The sequence below is a fragment of the Neoarius graeffei genome, chromosome 15 (assembly GCF_027579695.1).
Source record: "Neoarius graeffei isolate fNeoGra1 chromosome 15, fNeoGra1.pri, whole genome shotgun sequence".
Lineage (NCBI taxonomy): Eukaryota > Metazoa > Chordata > Actinopteri > Siluriformes > Ariidae > Neoarius > Neoarius graeffei.
Window position 1 is genome coordinate 16,865,949 of NC_083583.1, and position 23,557 is coordinate 16,889,505.

The 23,557-nt window shown below is 42.7% G+C and overlaps 2 protein-coding genes across 4 annotated transcripts in view; one reads left to right on the plus strand and one right to left on the minus strand.

Annotated features, from left to right (window-relative positions):
• Positions 1–23,557, minus strand: part of ano1a (anoctamin 1, calcium activated chloride channel a) — a 245,511-nt gene that overhangs the window by 195,107 nt on the left and 26,847 nt on the right. The gene's annotated exons all lie outside the window — the stretch shown is intronic.
• Positions 18,748–23,557, plus strand: part of zgc:153993 (uncharacterized protein LOC767645 homolog) — a 38,257-nt gene continuing 33,447 nt past the window's right edge. The window contains exons 1-2 of one of the 2 annotated variants that reach the window (XM_060940934.1): positions 18,748–19,099; positions 19,304–19,386. Coding sequence is in view for 1 of the 2 variants with exons in the window: in XM_060940933.1 (XP_060796916.1) it covers positions 19,033–19,099 (67 nt within the window). In the remaining variant the exon portion in view is untranslated. The remainder of the gene's footprint in view (positions 19,100–19,303; positions 19,387–23,557) is intronic. The other variant, XM_060940933.1, reaches the window with a different exon arrangement.

The following is a 23,557-nucleotide window of genomic DNA, read 5'->3' on the forward strand; positions in this document are numbered from 1 at the left end:
GGCTTCCACTTCGTGGGTTGTGATTTTAACCCAGGTGTCATCCACATATCTGAACCAGTGGCTGGGAGCAACTCCTGAAAAAGTGGTCAAAGCTTTATGTTCCACTTCCTCCATGGAAAGATTGACCACAATAGGGGACACCCATTGCCCATGTCGCATCCATGCTTCTGTCTGTAGAAACTTTCATTAAACTGGAAATAAGTGGTAGTCAGGCAGAGGTCAAGCAAGGTGTAAATCTGGTCCGTGGTGAGGTTCGTTCTATCCAGTAAGGTGCTGTCTTGAAGGAGTCATTTTCTAACAGATTTGACTGCTTCACTGGTGGGAATGCAGGTGAAAAGAGAAGAGATATTGTAGGAAACCATGGTTTCATCTGAGTCTAGTTTGAGGTCTGCAACTTTAGTAGCAAAATCTTGGGAGTTTTTGACGTGATGTGGCGTATTCCCAAAAAGAGGAGCCAGGATGGTGGCTAGGTGTTTGGCAATGTTATAGGTGACAGAGTTTATACTGCTGATGATCGGCCTGAGTGGAGCTCCTTCCTTGTGAATCTTGGGGAGTCTGTATATGAGAGGAACGGCTTCACCAGGGTACAACCTGTAGTACAGAGATCAGTTGATGGCTTGGTCCTTTTCTAGTTGTTGCAGGCAGCTAACAACTTTTTTGTAACAACTGGTGGGGTCCCGCCTCAAGGTTTCATAGGTGGTTGTGTCGCTGAGGAGACTGGTCATCTTGGAGTGGTAGTCCGCTGTGTTTAGCACCACTGTGCATCTCCCTTTGTCAGCAGGAAGGATGGTGATGCTCCAGTCTCTTTGAAGCAATGTAAGGGCCCTCCTTTCTTGGCTGGTGAGGTTGGGGGTGCTTTTGCACTGGACAGAGCAGCTATCATCTTCAGTCTAAGTTGTTCTGCCTCTGTGTTGGTCAGATTGTTGTTTCTGATGGCTGACTCTGTGGCTGTGATAAGGTCTACCACTGGTATCTGCTCTGGTGAAACTGCAAAGTTAAGTCCCTTGGATAAAACAAAGCTTTGACCACTTTTTCAGGAGTTGCTCCCAGCCACTGGTTCAGATATGTGGATGACACCTGGGTTAAAATCAAAACCCATGAGTTGGAAGCCTTCTCTAAGCACATCAATGCAGTGGATATCAACATCAATTTCACTCGGGAGGACATCAGTGGGAATAATCTAGCCTTCTTGGATTGTGATGTACACATTAGACAAGACAGAAGCCTTAGCATCAAGGTCTACTGGAAACCCCCCCCCCCACACACACACACAGACCAGTACCTACTCTTCGACTCTCACCATCCACTGGAACACAAATTGGGGATCATTAGGACCTTGCAACACAGGGCTCAGAACATTCCTACAATGGTAGAGGGAAAGAGAAGGAGCAGAATCACATCAAGAAAGCACTTCAGAACTGCGGGTATCCCAACTGGGCTTTCTTCAAGAGCAGAAAAAGGAACAGAACGGACAAGGAGGACAACAGGAACAAACGCAAGAACATTGTCATTCCCTACATTTCTGGTCTATCTGAGAAACTCAGGAGGATCTTCTGCAAACACAACATTCCAGTACATTTCAGACCCAGTAACACCCTGAAGCAGAAACTGGTCCACCCTAAGGACAGAATAGCCAGACACAAACAGGACAACGTAGTGTATACAATTCAGTGCAGTGAGGAATGCACAGACATATATTGGGGAAACAAAACAACTGCTTCACAGGCGCATGGCTCAACACAGGAGAACCAGTTCCTCAGGCCAGGACTCTGCTGTCTATCTTCATCTTAACAACAAAGGACACTCATTTCAGGGTTGCAACATACGCATTTTAGCCAGAGAGGATCGCTGGTATGAGCGAGGAGTTAAAGAAGCCATTTTTGTCAACTTGGAATGGCCATCACTGAACAGAGGTGGGGGTCTAAGACATCATTTATCAGCCACCTACAATGCAGTCCTTGGCACATTTCCCAGACAACTGAATGCACACCAAAACCCAGCTGTTTTCAGTGACTCACAGAAGGACCGAGAGAACCAACAACCCATTGATCACCCTCACGACTCTCGAGGTTGTTCACACCCAGCCCCCAGTGACCCACACCAACAGGATGACTCAATGACACCTTAGGATTGCTTTTCATCCATAGGGGATAAATACCTGATACTCCCTATTAGTCAGACAGAACTGAAGAAGCCTTTCGGATAAGAGGTGAAACGTCGTCAAGAATCTTCAAGCAAGTCCAGTTGCTCTCTTTTACCACCCACAGTTTACTATGACCTGGATGACAGAATCTTCACAGACATGCTGTCAATTAATGTGTGCGGGCACATTTGTTACAGGGACGGAGCATAAAAGGAGGGGGAGAGCAGAGAAGAGGGACTCTCCTGACCAGAATGCATGTGTGGTAGTGAGTCAGCTGAAAAGCTTGGCAGCTTACACATCTGGAAAGACACCATCAATGCTGAAAGGTATATCCAGGTTCTAGAGCAACATATGCTCCCATCCAGATGACGTCTCTTTCAGGGAAGACCTTGCATTTTTCAACATGACAATGCCAAACCACATACTGCATCAATTACAGCATCATGGCTGCGTAGAAGAAGGGTCCGGGTACGGAACTGGCCAGCCTGCAGTCCAGATCTTTCATCCATAGAAAACATTTGGTGCATCATAAAACAGAAAATACGACAAAAAAGACCTAAGACAGTTGAGCAACTAGAATCCTACATTAGACAAGAATGGGTTAACATTCCTATCCCTAAACTTGAGCAACTTGTCTCCTCAGTCCCCAGACGTTTACAGACTGTTGTAAAGAGAAAAGGGGATGTCTCACAGTGGGAAACATGGCCTTGTCCCAACTTTTTTGAGATGTGTTGTCATGAAATTTAAAAATCACCTAATTTTTCTCTTTAAATGATACATTTTCTCAGTTTAAACATTTGATAGGTCATTATGTTCTATTCTGAATAAAACACAGTATGGAATTTTGAAACTTCCACATCATTGCATTCCGTTTTTATTTACAATTTGTACTTTGTCCCAACTTTTTTGGAATCGGGGTTGTACTTTTATTCCATATTTTGTTACTTTTTTTTTTGTATTTTTTGGGTTTTGTTTTCAAGTAGAGTTATTGTTTCGTCCTCGGTTGGTTCAGCAACACGCTCCGCCATTTTGTTTTTCTCTACTCACGGTATATGAGCTGATAGAGTAGTAGAGTAGCCAATCAGAGCGTGCGATTGCTCATCTCCAGTGAATGTGCATTGAATAATGTCTTTTATTCTGAACCTACATGGAACTTAATGAAGGATATTATGCATTGAAGAAAACTACACTAACTGAACTGCTGACCCAAGACTACCATGGTTCAAATTTCCACCAAAGCCACAGCCCCCCTTTCAAGACCCTTTGTCTCGCTGTAAATGCCCACAGCTGCTTTATCACCATCATGCTCATATAACAGACCTTTTGTGTTGTAACAGTGTGTGAGAAACTACTAACAGCATTCGAGCATAACTTTCCTGAAGGTAGTTTTCCAGAAGATGATCAGTGTCAGCACAGAGATTTACTGATTTAGATATCATCAGCTTTGTACTGTTAGAAAACTTCCAGATACCATCATCTGAGACTGCATGCATGTTGTTTTCCAATTCAAATGTCTACTTTCTTTGTCGCTTTGCAGTCCTACACGTAGCAGACAGTAGTTCCACATTCCTGCCTTTGAGTAAACACAGCTCTCAAAGGCACCTGATGAAGATTATGTTCTGAAAGGAGAACTGGAGTCATTTTTAAACTTGCTTTATTTCTTAATTAACGTGTTATTCAATTACGTTTTCGGTTTTAGTAACCTTATATTGTGACTCGGATTGGCAACTAATCGCAATTAAATATTATACTTATTGGCCTATTTGGTTTTTAGCCATGCTGAATTTAGTTCGTTTGGTCCACGGCAGGCGTCGCTTATCCGCGCGATCTTCACGAGACTTGTGCGAGACTTCAAAACGTCAAGTGTCAGCCAGGTGTCAGCGCCGCCATTTTGAAAACTGTTTTCCAAACGAAATATTGCACAAAAACGAGTTTAAATGACGATTACTGCCTACTTTTTTCAAACTTTCCTGATTGCTATCAAAACAAACAAAACTTCCGGCTTGATTACGTCAGCATTCGAAAGAGGGCGCGCGTCTTTTGACGACGTTGGCAGATGTTGGTCGCTTTGATTTCCGCTGTACGTTTTACTTCCATCCTACGATGTCTCGTACAGGTCTCAACGAATCTCGTTTACGGCCATTGCTTTGACATATGGACTGATATATTACAGAGCATATTTCAAACGCTCATAACTTGCTATAGCAGTGACAAAATAGCTATCAAAAATGCATTCCGATATTTAATAAAATGAGAGAAATGGAATTTTGATTAAAAAAAAAAAATGCCTTCAGTTTTCCTTTAAAGCTTCTTTTACACAGGCACTTGCACCTGAACAAGTGGCCCCAGCACAACTACACATCTGAACACAATCTGACACCGGTGGGTGCAACTTACTCCACTTTATGAGGTCGTGAAACTTGTTCTGGAGCATCTTGTTCTGGGTGAGACTTGTTCCCGCTTACTGTCTCAACACAATTGGTGACAAGTAGGCAGGCTTATACGTGCATGGTAGCATTCATCTGGGTCATTTATCATCCGGACAAGACTGCTTCGAGGAGACTTCACTGGTCAGTTCATCTCGAGTGATTTTCCTTGTCAAACTTCTCCACCTTTAAACGATGGAGTCAAGCGATGCCCAAGCTAATCACAGTGATAACTGGACTAAAGAAGTTGCTCTTACCTTCATCCAGTTGTGGGGAGATGCAGACCATCTAAAAAGAGGCGACTCGCAGTCGATTCGTTCCCTGAACGACATCACTTGGAGTGAATCAGTTTTCCGGAAGCGAAAGTTGGATTTACCATCGAATCACCAAGCATTTAAACAGAAACCACCACCGAAAAGACAATTAAGCAAGTTAAAAACAAGCTTCTCATCACTGATTTGCACATGCACATGTTTGTTTACACCTCATACCACTGATGGTGAGAGTGCGCGTGTGTAAACAGGAAGGAAAGTGGGCGCAACTTGCTCCCACTGCCTGTGCTAAAAGCACATAACTCATTCAGTACATTGATGGCATTTCTTCTTCTTCAGTGTTCTAGTCCGCACCGACGGCTTCAGCCTTCAAAGTTTCTAAGGAAGGATTACAATAGTGGTTTCTCATTGCCTTCTACTGGATTACCATACAGGTTTTATCCTCTCAACCATTCACACACATGGACAATTCAGAGTAGCCAGTTAACCTAAATGCATGTCTTTGGACTGTGGGGGAAACCGGAGCACCCGGAGGAAACCCAGACAGACACGGGGAGAACATGCAAACTCCATGCAGAAAGGCTCCATCAGCCACTGGGCTCAAACCCAGAACCTTCTTACTGTGAGTAGACAGTGCTAACCACTACACCACTGTGCCACCTGATGGCATTTAGCAGACACTCTTATCCAGAGCGACGTACAACATACCCAGAGCAGCCTGGGGAGCAGTTGGGGGTTAGGTACCTTGCTCAAGGACACTTCAGTCATTCCTGCTGGTCCAGGGAATCAAAATGGCAATGTTTTGATCCCAAAGCTGCTTCTCTAATCTTTAGGCCATGGCTTCCACCCAATAAATATCATACTCCTGACTTACCGGAGCAAAGATGAGTAGTAATTAAGCAAACATACACTACCGTTCAAAAGTTTGGGGTCACTTTGAAATGTCCTTATTTTTGAAAGAAAAGCACTGTTCTTTTCAATGAAGATCACTTTAAACTAATCAGAAATCCACTCTATACATTGCTAATGTGGTAAATGACTATTCTAGCTGCAAATGTGTGGTTTTTGGTGCAATATCTCCATAGGTGTATAGAGGCCCATTTCCAGCAACTCTCACTCCAGTGTTCTAATGGTACAATGTGTTTGCTCATTGCCTCAGAAGGCTAATGGATGATTAGAAAACCCTTGTACAATCATGTTAGCACAGCTGAAAACAGTTTAGCTCTTTAGAGAAGCTATAAAACTGACCTTCCTTTGAGCAGATTGAGTTTCTGGAGCATCACATTTGTGGGGTCGATTAAATGCTCAAAACGGCCAGAAAAATGTCTTGACTATATTTTCTATTCATTTTACAACTTATGGTGGTAAATAAAAAAGTGTGACTTTTCATGGAAAACACAAAATTGTCTGGGTGACCCCAAACTTTTGAACGGTAGTGTATAAATCTAAACCTGCTTGCCTGTGACATTCAGTGATGAAAAAGCAGGATGGCAATTCATTCGCTGATGGCTTGTTCTGAAACGGGAGTGAATTTCAACCCAAACTGTCAACAAGATATTTAGTTAAGTATAGTTCTTGGATTATAATGAAGGAAGAATTATATAAACAGGTCTACTTTTTTTCTACTGGTTACATGAAGACTAATTTTTTTATTTTCAGTCCAGTATTGCATTTTGAAGATGAGACAGTTATTTCATTTTCCATCCATCCATCCATCCATCCATCATCTGTAACCGTTTATCCTGTGCAGGGTCGCAAGCAAGCTGGAGCCTATCCCAGCTGACTACGGGCAAGAGGCGGGGTACACCTTGGACAAGTCACCAGGTCATCTCAAGGCTGACACAGACACCCATTCACACTCACATTCACACCTACGGTCAATTTACACTACGTTCACACTGCAGGCTGAAGTGACTCAAATCCGATTTTTTCGCCCATATGTGACCTGTATCCGATCTTTTACTGACAATATGAACGACACAGATCCGATTTTTTCAAATCCGACCCAGGCCGTTTGGATATGTGGTCCTAATTCCGATTCCTATCCGATCTTTTCATATGCGACTTCAGTCTGAACCGCCAGGTCGCATTCATCCGACTTACACGTCATCAACAAGCCACAAACGTCACTATTCTGTGCTGAAGTAGGCGGCGGGTCTCTCAAAAAAAAGTTACAACAACATGGCTTGGATGTTCCTTTGAACGGAAGTTGCAGTCACTACCCCGCAGAACGCCTGAGCCAAAACCCTTGCCCTCTTCCTTCTCAACCTCCTCCTTAACATCAGGCTATTGTGCATGTTCTGGCTCCGTCGCAACAACAACTGCATCATCGCCAGGTACTCCATGCTGGCTACTGTCATACACAGGAAACTTTAGGTTACTTCCGTAAACACTGGCCATGCTCACTGCGTGTGACGTCGTCGTATCCTGCAATGCGCATGCGGAACACTTTTAGGTCGCTTTTCGTTCATACTGAGGATCACATACAAGTCGCATATATTTGTTAATGTGAACGACCTCACAAAAAAATCGGATTTCACAAAAAAATCGGAATTGAACATTAAGCCTTGCAGTGTGAACGTAGTGTTAGAGTCACCAATTAGCCTAATTTGCATGGCTTTGGACTGTGGGGGAAACCAGAGCACCCAGAGGAAACCCACGCAGACACGGGGAGAACATGCAAACTCCGCACAGAAAAGCTCTCGTCAGCCACTGGCATCAAACCCAGAACCTTCTTGCTGTGAGGTGACAGTGCTAACCACTACACCACCATGCCACCCTATTTCATTTTCAATGTTTGTTATTTACTTAACATTACATTGACTTAATTTTCTATTGTTCTTATTTGAGCTTGACTCAAAAGGTCATAAGAGGACAAAATTCAGTTTTACTGATATTTTATGGAAAGGACACGGCTGACAGGTTTTTCCCCCCCTTTTCTACTTGGCACTAACGAGACCGTCAGTGATGGCATAGCTCACTCTGGCTCCATCTAGTACAGGAAAAACGATCTAAAGTGGACTACCTTGTGCAGTAAATGCTGCAAGCTATATATAGAAGCGATATCCATCCGAGAAATACCGACCTATTTGCCAGAAAGAATCCAAAACAGCGAGGAATTGACTGAGAAGAAATTATTTTTGAACCTGCTCATTAAGGCTTAACAAGTCTATAACTTCATTAATAATTGTAATTAAGCAAATCTGGGTAGAAGTTTTATGCACCCTAGGTACCCCTACCTTCATGCCAGAAAGAATCAAAATCGGTGAAGAATTGAGGGAGAAGTGATGTGTGGAAACTGCTCATTAGGCTTAATTACTCCATATCTTCATTATTAATTGCAATTATGCAAATTTGGATAGAAGCTATATGCACCCCAGGCAGACCTACCTTCCTGCCAAAAAGAATAAAAATTGAAGAATTGAGAGAGAAGAAGCCATTTTAATGAAATTTAGATGATGGACAACACATGATGGCACAAGCTCATCGCCCATCAGCCGGATGAGCTAATAACCAAGAAAGATCTCTGCAGTAATATATTTTGATATACGGCAGTGTACTTTGATAGCAGGATCTGACTTTTTTTTTTTTGTAGTTCAATAAAAAACTTTAAAAAAATGTTACAAATGAGGCATAACATTTGGCTCTTGGGGAAACTTCTTGATAATTCTCCTCACAAATCTTCTCATCCTCATCAATGATTTTCCATGCAATCACTCGAAGATGGTTCTCGGTGCAGATCAACATTGGCGATGTTAATCCAGAGACTTTCACAAGCAAACGATTTGTTTTCAAGACGGCCAGAGGAATATCAGGATATTCTGAAGACACGGATTGCAGGCAGAGTAAAACGAGATACCAAATCTCACGAGCATCCTCATTAAAGAAAATTATCCTTATTAAAGAACATTAATGAGGAGCAGTATCAGGTGTCCATGATACTACTTGTGGTGGGATTGCTTGGAGCTCAGAGACTTCCTGGATGTGAAGAGTTAATGAAACGTGGGCGAAATATCATTCCATCAAAGAGCTACTCAGTCATGTGTTTTATTTACGTGCATCCCTATTTTCTGTGAGCAACCGTACTTTCTAGCAAAAATATAATACAACCATCACAAACCAGTACACGTCACGATATATCGTGCGACGATAAATCGCGATACAAATTTATGATTCGAATCAATGAAATAAAGAATGAATTGAGATTATTATAAGGTTGCATAACCTCTTAGTTTTCCAAGCTGTAATTGCATTGTTTAGACACCAGAGGATGCAATAATGTATAATAGTGGAATAGCACATAACTTCACCATAGGGGGAAGTAACAGCTCTAATGTGTGAAAATGCACAAAAAAAAAAATCTAAAAATGTAAAGGAGCTGTTGTGCAATTGACTGTACAAACAGATTTAACAAGAAATCCGAGCTCTCTCTCTCTCTGCTGAAAATAAAAACAAGAAAATTGAGGTAGTAAAAATGTTCATATTGCTTCTTCAGAAAAGCGCCATTTGTTATTAATTTTTCATTTTTAATAAGAGGAATGTTTTAGTTAACAGGCTATTATATTTTACTCCAACCTTTATAAATGTGGGTAAATGATTAAAGGTAGACTGCCTTTCAGATTTTTCAATTGTAGGTCATAAACAGAGTTTTCCTGACACCCAGTTATTTTTGTTCGTGGACTGAAAGCTACTGAATTCGAATCAGACTTCCAATTTTATTAGGCTTTTTGTAAATAGAACAATTAATGAATTTAGAGCCATGTGGCCCTAAATTCGCTGCTATTTTTTCCTGCTTCACCATGACTCAATTCAAGATACTACATCATGCATCACGTGATGGGCTTTCCCCATTCGCACAAGGCATTGTGGGATACAGATTTTAAACAGGAGAGAACAATGGAGGACGTCAGGGTGCGAATGAAACGTGAAAGACCGACTACAGTAACGGAAAGCGAGAAGAAAACACGCCATGTTGCAAAGGAAAGGAAACGCAGGACCAAACTAATAAATATCGGCGGTCAGCGAGCACCTCGGTGTGATCAGCTGTTCGTTTAGCGACAGAACGATGGAACTGTCAGTGCACGCTCAAAGGTAAACCTGTAGATGGCAGTAATGCAACACCGGATGGCAGCCGCTGTAAAACCCAAAAGAAGGGAAACCTGTGCATGCGCACACGAACTTCCTCTGTCTGCTTGACTGCGCGAAGCGAGCGATTTCATACACATTATTTGCTTGGGAAGATCCTCAAATTAAATAACTTCCCAGCCACAGAATGGCGTGAGATATTACAGAAATAAACATATCACAATGACCAAAGTTCAGAGGGAACTAAATTTCACCGATTTTAAAATGAAATCGAAAGTCTATATAGCTTTAATGGTTAATAAGAACATGCAAAGTTTTTATTACATTTAACAAAATAAATATGTTGATAAAGAACAGGAAAATAAATGTTGCATTTTTTTGGTACTAAAAATTTCTTCGTTTAATTTTTTTCCCCAAAAATATCATGGGAAAATCGAATCGCAAACCCAATATCGTGAGTCGAATCATGAACTCATGTCTACAAATCAGTTTTATACTTGTAGATATAGAATATTTACAGCTAATTAAAAACCTGTTTTCATAAAGATCAACATATTGAGTCCTCATCCATAGGCGGTTTTAAACGGGGGCCAGTGCCCCTGTAAAATTGCTCCTGGCCCCTGTTGTGGCCCCTGTGCTGAACAGATAATAAGATTTATTAATTTCGACGTGTGCTGGCTCGAAGATCGGAACTGACATGACGGAGTGTTCTACATGGACTCCTTAAAGCGCTACACGCACACTGTTACCTGCAGCAGAAAGACCAGCAGCAGCGCGAATTGTAAACTTCGGACGTGAGTGATAACAGCTGTCACGTCCGAAGTTTTTTGATTGAAAAGCCATCAGATACAGTAGCGTTGACACGTTTCACTGAGCCATATAAAGAAGTATTTTTTGAGCTCTTTAGACTATGCAAAATAGCTGTGGCACTCCCAGTGAGCTCTGCCTCTTGTGAGCGGAGTTTCTCCACTTTGAAACTGGTGAAGACCTACGGTACCTCCGATCCACCATTAGTGAGGAGCGTCTAAGCCAGGGGTGTCAAACCTGATCCATAAAGGGCCGTGTGGCTGCAGGTTTTCATTCCAGCCATGCAGCAGCACACCTGACTTGGCTCATTCAATCAACTGAACTGTCTTCACACAGTCAAATACTTGCAGCCACACCCACCCTTGATTAAAGGGTGGGTGTGTCAGTTGATTGAATAAGCCAAATCAGGGTGCTGCTGCATGGCTGGAATGAAAACCTGCAGCCACACGGCCCTTTATGGATCAGGTTTGACAGCCTGCAATCTTGGTGTGCTCAGCATTGAATCCAGAAGGTCCAAGGCTTTGAACCTTGATGCATTTGTAGATCGTTTCTCAAGGAGTCACAATCGCAGAATCTTGTTGTTGAAGTGTTTCAGCCTGCTGTGAATGCTATAGGGTGATTCTGAGACCACTGTATGTGAATTTATTTTTTCTTTCTATTTTTCCCCCCTGCTGTACATAAAGAGTGAGATGATGACAGTGTGATTTAGATAAAGATAGTGATTGTACATTCAAGTCTCATGCTGTGAAAAAGAAAATTCATGCTGTGAATTTAAAAAGTGTCATTGGACAGATAAAAGGTTCATTGTATGCAAAAATAGAAATCTTATTTTACAAAAAAGAGAAACATGGTTTTAAGATTTATTGAGCACAATTTATTTTATGTTTAGGCTATTGAGACAATGTTTATCTCATTGTATTTATGCTCAATAAATACATTGTATGTATTTATTTTGTTTTGGTTTTAAATAAACTAAACAAAACATTTTGAACACTTAAATATTGCCATGTTTTTTCCTTATATGTGCCCCCCTGAAAAAACACTGGCCCCACCTCGGCCCCCCTAGTAATTTTGGTCTAGAACCGCCACTGTCCTCGTCCATATCCCAAGCGCCAGTCATTGCTGATTTGGGTATTTGTAACAATTGGTCAAGTCTGGACCAATTTCCATACCATAAAAATTAAGGTATACAATTCACTCCGGTTCAGTTCAGTTCAGTTCAACTGTCGCAAGTGTGAACTTGTATATGATCCATGCTATAGTCAGTGTCATCACTATGCATGGTGGGGGTGGGAATCAAGCAGACTTTGTCACTGCTTTGTTTTAGGACCCAAATATTCAAACCAGAGTGTTGTATGGAGGTGTGAAACACTTGCCTGAAGACAGACTTGAAAGATTTATCCATTAAATCCATATATTTTCGGCGTCTCGATTACTAAACTGGACTCAGGACTTCTTACAGAGCAAGGTGCTCAACTGCGCCAACAGCGACATCTACTGGCACCGTGTGGAATGAGAGATGCAGAATTCTGATTAGCTGACTTCATTAGCACTATAAATAAACATTCCACACCTGGGTTGCGGTGCTGCCACGTCGTGATTGGTTGATTAGATAACTGAATGAACGTGTGTAATATATATATATAAAATTTTATTTATTTATTTTTATTTTTTTTAACATGTGAGAGGATTCACTCTGTCACAGCAAGGCTGCAGGCACAGCACCCTAAGGCATTTATGATAATTTCTGGGGACTTTAATCATGCTACTTTTTACCAGGTTGTAGACTGTCCAACAAGGAACAACAGGACAATTGACTTCTCATCTCATTATCTCTAGCCGCTTTATCCTGTTCTACAGGGTCGCAGGCAAGCTGGAGCCTATCCCAGCTGACTACGGGCGAAAGGCGGGGTACACCCTGGACAAGTCGTCAGGTCATCACAGGGCTGACACATAGACACAGACAACCATTCACACTCACATTCACACCTACGGTCAATTTAGAGTCACCAGTTAACCTAACCTGCATGTCTTTGGACTGTGGGGGAAACCGGAGCACCCGGAGGAAACCCACGCGGACATGGGGAGAACATGCAAACTCCGCACAGAAAGGCCCTCGCTGGCCACGGGGCTCGAACCCGGACCTTCTTGCTGTGAGGCAACAGCGCTAACCACTACACCACCGTGCCGCCGACAATTGACTTGCTGTATGCTAATGTGAGGGATGCATACAGAGTCACACCCCTCCCCCCACTAGGGAAGTCTGATCACAACCTGGTTCGTCTACAGCCGAAGTACCCTGGTTCAAAGGCAGCCTGCAACGACTAGCTCCATCAGGAGGTGGTCCCCGGAAATGGAAGATGCCCTGCAGAGACTGTTATGACACCACGGACTGGGATGTGCTGCTGAGCCCACACTGTGAGGACATAGACCTCTTGCAGTCACGTGACCGGAATGTAAACAGCCGCCATCTTGTCGGTAAAAAACACAGCTGAATATTGCTGCACTCTTGTACAAAATGGATCAATTTCAACCGACGGACTACACGGCTCATTTTTCTAATGAACAGATAACTAGATATATGTCTAAAATAAACGACCTACAGATTAGTGACCCTTATCGATTACCGGACGTAGTTTTCACGACCGTGTCAGTGGATATTGAACTGCCAGAGGTGGAATACCCAGATGTGTATAATTACCTCATTAACTTTCCCTCGCTGTTCAGTGGTGAAGCACTGCGTGCTTATAAATCTCTGGACAGTTATCTTTACAGAAATTCAGGATTTGTCAGCCCCCCTCAGATGTGGCATCTTGTAAACAAGAAAATAACAATCCTCATTGGATGGGTAAGTCACTTAAGTATTGAGACCCCACTGGTCTCACTATCTCGTCCGGAATGTTGTGCATGCTATGGAAATCGCTACAAACTGTCATTTTCTGCTGGAAACCAATGTTAGATCAAGTATCAGTAGTCTATCACTATTACTGTATATATGGTATACCTGATAGCAGCAATCCATTTTGCACGCCTGTCAGGGTCCCGTGGCAGCCTACTGTCAAGTGTATCTGAGCATCATGGGTTTCCCACACTTGAAAGGGAAGGACTCGGACACAGGATTCCACTCGTCTTATATTTTATTGATTTTCAGTGGAGTTGACGTTGTAGTAGAATTGTATATAGTAGGGTTTTCCAGAAGAAAAGGTATAAGTAGAAGTAGAAGGCGGAAATATGGCGTTTGACCGACAAGGTGGCGTCTGTTTACAATCTGGATCGGATGTAACATCACATGCAAGTGCTCCATAGAGAGGCTGACACACTGTCTGACGGATTACCTCAACTTCTATGCAGACATGGTCTCCCCCGCTAAGACTGTACGGTGTTACCCTAATAACAAGCCATGGGTAACACAGGAAGTCAAAGCTGTCCTCAACAGGAAGAAGGCCGCCTTCAGGAGCAGGGACGGGGAGGCAATGAAAGCAGCACAACAGGAGGTGAAACACTGCATGAGGGAAGCTAAGGACAGCTACAGGAGAAAGGTGAAGCAGAAGCTGAAGGAGAACAGCATGAGGGAGGTCTGGGAAGGTGTGAAAACCATCACAAGCCACAACACAAAGACCAGAGTCGTAGAGGGCACAGTGGAGAGGGTGAACGAGCTGAATGACTTCTTGAACCGGTTCAACCAGCCCACGTCCCCCCCCCCCTCCCCCTCACTGCAGCCATCTCTCCTCCTTCCCTCAACACACCTCCCCACAGTCATCGCAGCAGCTCTCTCCTCCTCCTCCTCTCCCACCTCAACACAGACTTCTCCATGCATTACTGCAGACCAGGTCAGAGGTCAACTGAGGAAGCTTCACCCCAGGAAAGCAGCAGGCCTGGACAAGGTGTGTCCCTGACTACTGAAGACCTGCACTGCTGAACTGGGTGAACCACTCCAACGCATCTTCAACCTGAGCCTGCAGCTGGGGAGAGTGCCCACCCTCTGGAAGACATCATGCATCATTCCAGTTCCCAAGAAGAATCGGCCCAGCAAGCTGAACGACTTTGGACCGGTGGCACTCACTTCACATCTGATGAAGATGTTGGAGCGGCTCTTCCTCAGCCTCCTTAGACCCCAGGTGCAACATGCCCAGGACTGTCTGCAGTTTGTGTTCCGGGCAGGTGTTGGTGTGAAAGACGTCATCCTCTACCCGCTACACCGAGCCCACTTGCATCTGGCTAAGGGAAATGGCCCAGTGAGGATCCTCTTCTGGGACTTCTCGAGTGCCTTCAACACCATCCAGCCCCTTATGCTTCAGGACAAACTGAACAGGATGAGAGGGACCCCTGCCTGGTCACCTGGATCTCCAGCTACCTCACTGACAGGCTGCAGTACATCAGGCTGAAGGACATCATGTCTGACACTGTGATTAGCAGCACCGGAGCACCCCAGGGCATGGTGCTGGCCCCTCTTCTCTTCACCCTGTACACCGCGGACTTCTGCTACAATTCGGAGCTGTGTCACATTCAGAAGTTCACCGATGGCACAGCCATCATTGGGTGTATCAGAGATGACAGAGAGGAGGAGTATAGGAGCCTGGTGAGGGACTTTGCCGTTTGGTGCAACAAGAACCATCTGCAGCTCAACACCTCGAAGACCAAAGAGCTGGTCATTGACTTTGGGAGGTCCAGACCAAGGTCACGACCAGTTCTGATCGAGGGAGTTGAGGTGGAGGCTATGGATTCCTACAAGTACCTTGGGCTGTGGCTGGACAGCAAGCTGGACTGGACTTGCAACACCAAGGCAAGGCAAGTTTATTTATATAGCACATTTCACACACAATGGCAGTTCAATGTGCTTTACAGAAGTAAAAACAAAAACAGTAAACAATAGAGAAATAAAATTACATAAAATAATTTTATCTTTATTCTAAAATAATTAATTAAAAGAATTAAAAGAAAATAATAAGAATTAAACAATAGTAGAAATAAAATATTAAAATGCCAACCACTTAAAATGCCAACCACCAACCACTTATACAGGAAGGGACAGAGCAGGCTGTACTTCCTGAGGAGGCTGTGGTCCTTTAACATCTGCAGGAAACTCCTGTGGATGTTCTATCAGTCCGTGGTCACCAGTGTCCCTTTTTACACTGGTGTGCTGGGGGGGCAGCACATCCAAGAAGGACACATCCAGGCTGGACAAACTGATCAGGTGGGGTGGCTCTGTGGTCGGCATGAAGCTGGACTCTCTGGTGACGGTGGCAGAGAAGAGGACTTTGGACAAACTACTGAACATCATGGACGATGCCAGTCACCCTCTGCACACCGTCATCAGCAACCAGAGGAGCCTGTTCAGTGACAGAATGCTCCTTTCCAAGTGCAGGACTAACAGACTTAAAAACTCCTTTGTCCCTCATGCCATCAGACTGTACAACTCCTCTCTGGGGGGAAGGAGGGGCAACAGGAGGACAGAGGATGGGAAGGAGCAGTAGCCTAGCCTGACAAAAAGCAATACTGGACAATGTGCAATACCTCTCCTGCTGGACTTTTTTCATATCTTTTTTTTTTCTTCATATCTTATTTTTTATATTTGTATATGTAAATACTTAATTTATCTAGAAGTTTTTTCTATTTTCTATTCTCTGTTTATCCTGTAATGATGCTGCTGGAATTTTAATTTCCCTGAGGGAACCCTCCCAAAGAGATCATCTCATCTCATTATCTCTAGCCGCTTTATCCTGTCCTACAGGGTCGCAGGCAAGCTGGAGCCTATCCCAGCTGACTACGGGCGAAAGGCGGGGCACACCCTGGACAAGTCGCCAGGTCATCACAGGGCTGACACATAGACACAGACAACCATTCACACTCACATTCACACCTATGGTCAATTTAGAGTCACCAGTTAACCTAACCTGCATGTCTTTGGACTGTGGGGGAAACCGGAGCACCCGGAGGAAACCCACGCGGACACGGGGAGAACATGCAAACTCCGCACAGAAAGGCCCTCGCTGGCTACGGGGCTCGAACCCAGACCTTCTTGCTGTGAGGCGACAGCGCTAACCACTACACCACCGTGCCACACAAAATGAAAAAAAAAAATGTACTAGATTAAAAAATATTGCCTCATGATGTCTTGACTGCTATATGTAAGGACAAACACTTAGGGACATGTAGTTATAGGAAAGTAATCAATGATGGGGTGGTGTTTGAACCCAGACCTTCTTGCTGTGAGGCGACAGCGCTAACCACTACACCACCGTGCCACCCCAAAGGGATCAATAAAGTTCTATCTAATGTGTGTGTGTATATATATATATATTGTATATTCCCTATCCACTTTATGTAAAAAATGTACCATAAAAATGATTATTGACTGGGTGCGATTTGCTGGGGGGGACCATCCCCCCCTCTGGTTTTTACCTCTGCTGAAAAAAATCCTCGGGGACAACCCCGTCAATAAAACAAACAAACAAACCAAAAAAAAAAAAGTTGACATGACAGCCATGTTGTGACACAGTTTTCTATGGTCTACATTGCACTCACTTTCAAAATGACCCGAAGTGGCAGCTTTGATGTTCACGAACGTCCCCAGCAAATAGATACATTGTAGATAATAACAATATCTTTGTGTTCTATGCAGTGATGCAAACAGCGCGCCTTTTGGCGGATGATGCCTTTTTCACGGCCGATTTTTTTTTTAGGGGGGACGTTGGAGTGTCTGATTATAATTTCAAAGTAAATTCTGTATTAAAATTACTAAATAAGCAAATCCATTACAGTCCATGAAACAGGAAGTATAAGGATGAGAAAAAAACAGTTTAAATCGGAAAGCTGCGCATAATGTGAACTGCGCCATCAGAACAAACTGTTCATTTAGTATTCATGTATTTTAGTGATTTTCGAGTCACTGTCCATTTAATCCGGAGGGAGAGAAACATCACAGCAACGCGACAAGCAATGCGAACTTTGTTGTGTTAGTGTTCGTGTATTTAGTCAGAGAGATAGGAAGATGAATTTACTATCTCTGGTTTAGTGTTCGTTTTCATTTAGTGTTATACATTTGATATCATCGGATATTATTGAGCTGTTAGCCTATTGTTACCTTAATTTTATGACGTTTCATGATAAAAAAAAAAAAATCCCCCCTTCTGGTTTTTTGACAAATCGCACCCTGATTATTGATGCCCACTTCAACGTCTCGTCTCATCTCATTATCTCTAGCCGCTTTATCCTTCTACAGGGTCGCAGGCAAGCTGGAGCCTATCCCAGCTGACTACGGGCGAAAGGCGGGGTACACCCTGGACAAGTCGCCAGGTCATCACAGGGCTGACACATAGACACAGACAACCATTCACACTCACGGTCAATTTAGAGTCACCAGTTAACCTAACCTGCATGTCTTTGGACTGTGGGGGAAACCGGAGCACCCGGAGGAAACCCACAGGGAGAACATGCAAACTCCACACAGAAAGGCCCTCGCTGGCCCCAGGGCTCGAACCCAGGACCTTCTTGCTGTGAGGCGACAGCGCTAACCACTACACCACCGTGCCGCCCCCCACTTCAACGTGTTACATTTAATTCTGATATAAAAAAAAAATATTATTATTATTATTATTAATAGCAAAAGCTTGTTAGGTTGTGGTCCCTAAGATTGTAACTCGTAAATATCTCTAAAAACTATACAAATATATGGAATATATTTGTCCTATAGTTTAGTTTAAATTGTAGATACAAAATCAGGAAGAATATATTATATTTATAATTATAAACATTTGCTTCATTGAAGAAGTACGATCAGAAAAATCAAAATCACATCTGTCTTTCCTTAATCAGGAAATTGGCCCGCTTTGGGTTTAATCCCAAATAGCTATCTATTGAAATTATAGTGTACATATAGTATACTAGGTAGGATGTAAAAGCCTGGTTTCTATCACCTGCGTAGTGTACTTGTAAAGGGAATATGAAGCTATTTGGGAATGAGCCAGATCATTGAGGCTCGCGCTGGGCTCGGCCTGTTTCCGGGCTACTTCCTTGTTATTTGTGAGCTTTCTAGAAATGTATTTCTGGTTGGGTTACTTTATGGCGCTGCCCGTGAAGCTTTAGTTTAACTTCTGTTTTTTTTTTCCTTCTAATGGTGCGGAAAGAATACAAACACGTATTTTTCTCGGTTAGTTTTTGAGGTGTCGGTACTGAAACTCAAAACGAGCTACTTAAACTTTCTTTTGGGTGGTTAAAGTTAGTTAGCGAGTTAGTCAGCTAGCTAATTAGCATAAGAGGTGCCCTTTTTGAATCAGAAGTTTTGCCATTGAACAGCATAATGGCAGATTCTCATGGACACGACAGGACGGACGACAATGAACTCAGAGGTGCAACATGTGGTGAAGGTAGGACCCAGACAAACTGCGGGGAAAAATAAATCGATCTAATGGATGAAGTTATTTATTTTTTTTTTTTTAAACCTTGTTTCTTCCGGATAGCTTGTGGCTCATGTGACGTCATCTCTTGTTTCTCTGATTTACATGGTGTCCATTTTATAGGATGTTTTACCTTTAGACAGGACAAAAATTGAACAAACTTCTTTTTTTTAGCCAAACTTCTCATGTACTACTGAATCATGTCCTCAGACGTCATCTCTCTACCTGAACTAAGAATAGAGAGGAATCCAGATCAGGTTGAGTAGATATTCCTCTTACAAGCCTTTTATTAACACACATGAAATACTATCCAAAAGTCTCTTAAGCATCCTACTTTTTTAAATATTTTTTTTTAGTACAAACTTTTTTTTTTTTTTTAATCGATTTTTATTTTGTGACCACTTTTTTTTTTTTTTTTTTTAAATGAAGGCTGCAAAAATAAGCAGCAAGTTTTGACAAAATCTCCAGAAGAACTGTAACTGGTTCTGCAAGATCCTCAATAAAACTTGGAGCTCGTTTCCTTATAAACCTGCATACATTCTTCCTGAGACTGCTGTTTTTTTTTTTTTAATGAAGTTTTCTACAATTTTAAAAAATACTACATAGACTATAGGGTTAATACTTACCGTGATGACAACTTGATTTAAAAATAGTCTCAGATTGGAGATAAACTGTCAAACTGGTTCTGACTGAAAGCTATTTACAATACGCTGTAAACTTTCACAGCTGACACGAATTCATTCATCTTGGTCATGGACTCCGTTTTAAATCGGGACATTTTAAATCAAAATCTGGCTGCCTCTGCCAGGAAAGTAGAACTGGGTTGTCATTGGATCTTCCAGCAGGACATGAAATGAAGCATGTCCAAATCAACACACAATCATTCAAGGAGAACCGAAGTCATTTTTAAACTTGTTTTATTTCTTAAGGTGTTATTCAGTTACGTTTTTGGTTTTAGTAACCTTATATCGTGACTCATATTGGCACCTAATTGCTATCAAATATTATACTTTTCGGTCTATTCGGTTTTTAGCCATGTTGAATTTAGTTCGTTTGGTCCACGGTAGGCGTCGCTTATCCGCGCGATGTTCGAGACTTGTGCGAGACTTCGAAATGTGACGCGTCGACCAGGTGTCGGCGCCGCCATTTTGAAAACTGTTTTCCAAACGAAATATTGCACAAAAACGAGTTGAAATGATTACTGTTTACTTTTTTTTTTCCAAACTTTTCTGATTGCTATCAAAACGAACAAAACTTCCGGCTTGATTACGTCAGCATTCGAAAGAGGGCGCGCGTGTCTTTTGACAACGTTGGCAGATGTCGGTCACTTTGATTTCCGCTGTACGTTTTACTTCCGTCCTACGATGTCTCGCACAGGTCTCAACGAATCTCGTTTACGGCCGTCGCTTTGACATATGGACTGATATTACGTAGCGTATTTCAAACACTCATAACTTGCTATAACGGTGACACAATGGCTATCAAAAATGCATTCCTATATTTAATAAAATGAGAGAAATAGAATTTTGATGATAAATTTGCCTTCAGTTCTCCTTTCGCAAAGCACTGAGTCAAGCTTCTGCCCTGGCCATCTCGGTCCTCTGACCTGAACCCCATTGAAAAGGTGAAGATGAGAGGGCTGAGGACCCTGGATGATGCGGAGATATTGTGTAAAGAGGAACGGTCTCGGATGCCCTGCTCTATATCGCCAACCTTAAGAAATGTTATCGGAGAAACTCGGTGCTGTTTTACTCGCAAACTGAGGTTGTACAAAGTATTAAATGCAGGGGTGCCAATAATTATGGCATACGTGTGGGTTGTGTTTTTTTTTTTTTTTTCTTTCTCGATGAGGGATTCCTCCCCCCCCCACATAAATATTTCAGCTAAAAGTTTAATTCTCCTCCCCCCAGTGTGAGATGAAGTGGCTTCACCAGCAGGTAGATTTTCTTTTTCTTTTTTCCCCCTAGTTCTTTTTACTAATCTTTACAAGGGGTGCTTATAATTGCGGAGGGCACTGTAGTAGCCAGTCCACCTGGCATGTTTGTGGGAGGAAACCCACAGAGACACGTGGAGAACGTCTCCAAGGAGTTTCGCACAGTAACCCGAGATCAGGAGACCTTGGAGCTGTGAGATGGCGTAGCTACTGAGTGTACCAACATGTAAATTCTGAAGTTAATTTATTTGAATATGCCTAATTGGTGACTTTACAGTCAGCATTTCTACGTCCTTACTTAAAGGGGCTATTGCACTTTTTCTCAGACTCCAATTTGTTGTTTTTGTTTTGAAAGCATGTGACCCCCTACCTGTTAGCTTTCTGTGCAGCAAAACCTCTGTAAATTTGTTCACGATCCCTTCAAAACTGATCTTCAACTTCATTATAACAGAATAACCATATGAAAACAGGATGGGAGAATTTAAAATGTAGCTTATTTGACACAAATCTTCAATTTCATGTTCCAGTTTAAGATTCATGGCCAAGGATGTCACCAGATTTGTTTTTGGAGTATCGCTGATGTAGAAAATGGCGACTCGCTACTCGGCACAGAGAGGATTCTGGGAAGGATGAGCCGGCCCCTTTACGGCATGTAAAGTTCAAGCGGAATAAGAGCAACATCTGTTGCAATACAAAAAAATAGACAGCAATGAGCTTTTATAGATATAGTGAAGGGTATAAAAAGGGTGATTTCAGGGATCCCGTTACCAACAGCAAAAACTAGTAGCTGTTGCCCGTGAATCTGATTTCCTCTGAATGGTGCTCTTCACAGAGGCTAAATCGCTCCCCGTACTTAGTGACATAGACTCGACCCTAGCGGAAGTCTCCGTCGAGGAGCGCTGATTGCGAGGTCCCGTACAATTGAAACTGTCAGGTGAGTGGGGGAGGGGATTCCCCACCAGCATGTTAGCGTGAGCATGTAGCCTATAAGAAATTAATAGTCTGTTGGATTAGCACTAATCCCATGTTTTGGAAGATTGAAAACCGTTGTCTTGGGGCCCCTCTGGGGTGTCACCAGTCCATGTGCAAAGTATGGAGTATATTGTCGCTTTTCCACTACCAACGTGGCTGAGTCGGGCTGAGCCGTGCCGTGCTGAGTCGAGCTGAGTGGGGCTGTTGGAGTTGCTTTTCAACTACAACCGCGCTGAACCGTGCTGGCTGGAAGTGGGTGGACACATTGGGTGGAGTTAGCGAAAGTGGGTGGACGTCACGTGATGTCGCAAACAGTGACATCAGTGACCTTTTAAGCGGTAGTCTCACGACCCGGATAGTAAACAATAAACACGGAGGACATGGAGTCGTTAGTGTTGCTGGTCTTGGTGCTGTGGCTTGTTGTCACCGACAACGCCAACAGATACTGGCAAGAGCGTATAGATGAGGCGAGGCACATAAGGCTTCAGAAATTCTCATAATTCGTAATTCTTCTTCTTCTTCTTCCGGGTTTACGGTGTTTACAGATCCCAGCGTGCTCGCGGGGCGTGTGTGGGCATGTGAGGACACTCCTCCTCACCAATCAGTGCACAGGGGAGTGTCTGCTCACGCCCCTAGCCCCACTCGGTTTGGCTTGCTTCAGCCCCACTCCAAAACCGTGCGAGTTTTGGGTGCTGAGTAAGGCCGAAGCGAGCTGAGTCACGCCACTCTGAGGTAATCGAAACACGAGCCGTGTCGGGCTGAAGTGAGCTGAAAAAGGGTAGTGGAAAAGGGCCATCTGCGTACAGCTGTGTCGATTTGCGTAGCTGAACACAGAGAGAGAGAGAGCGCACCTTTCTTTAGTAGAATAGATGAGAATTCAGGTTTTTTTTTTGTCTAATATGGGTTTAAAAAAAACTAGAGGGAACTAACTAGAACAGGATAAAGCGGCTAGAGATAATGAGATGAGATTTCTATTATATTCAGTTTGATAATTTTGTACCGAATGTTTCGGATTTAAAAAAATAAATAAAAGTTGCTTTTTAGTGCAAACTTTAAATAAGTCATTGGGCTCTTTTTAAATTAATGCAGTCCTATAATTTTTTTTTTTTTTTTTAAACCACCAAGCAAACTTATATCTAATGCTATTTTTTTTAAATTAAGTTCTTTTGTCCTTTTATGTATTGTTAATGTTTTTGGATGTTTTATAGTTGGTCTAATTTGTAATCTTCTATAAAGCACTTCAGGATTTTGGACTCAAACTGTAAAGTGCAATAAGGATTGAATCGTATTGAATGTTATTATTATGATTATATTAGAAATGTATTTTGTCATAACCAATCCAATTTCAAAACAAGTATGGTCATTCAGCAATACATTGGCAGCTATGTAACTAATTCCAAGTGAGGCTGTTTTATCCTCATCTGGATGTTAAATTCAAGTTTCAAGTCAAGTTTATTTTTATAGCGCTTTTTAAAATATGCATTGTCGCAAAGCAGCTTTACAGAATTTGAATGACTTTTTTT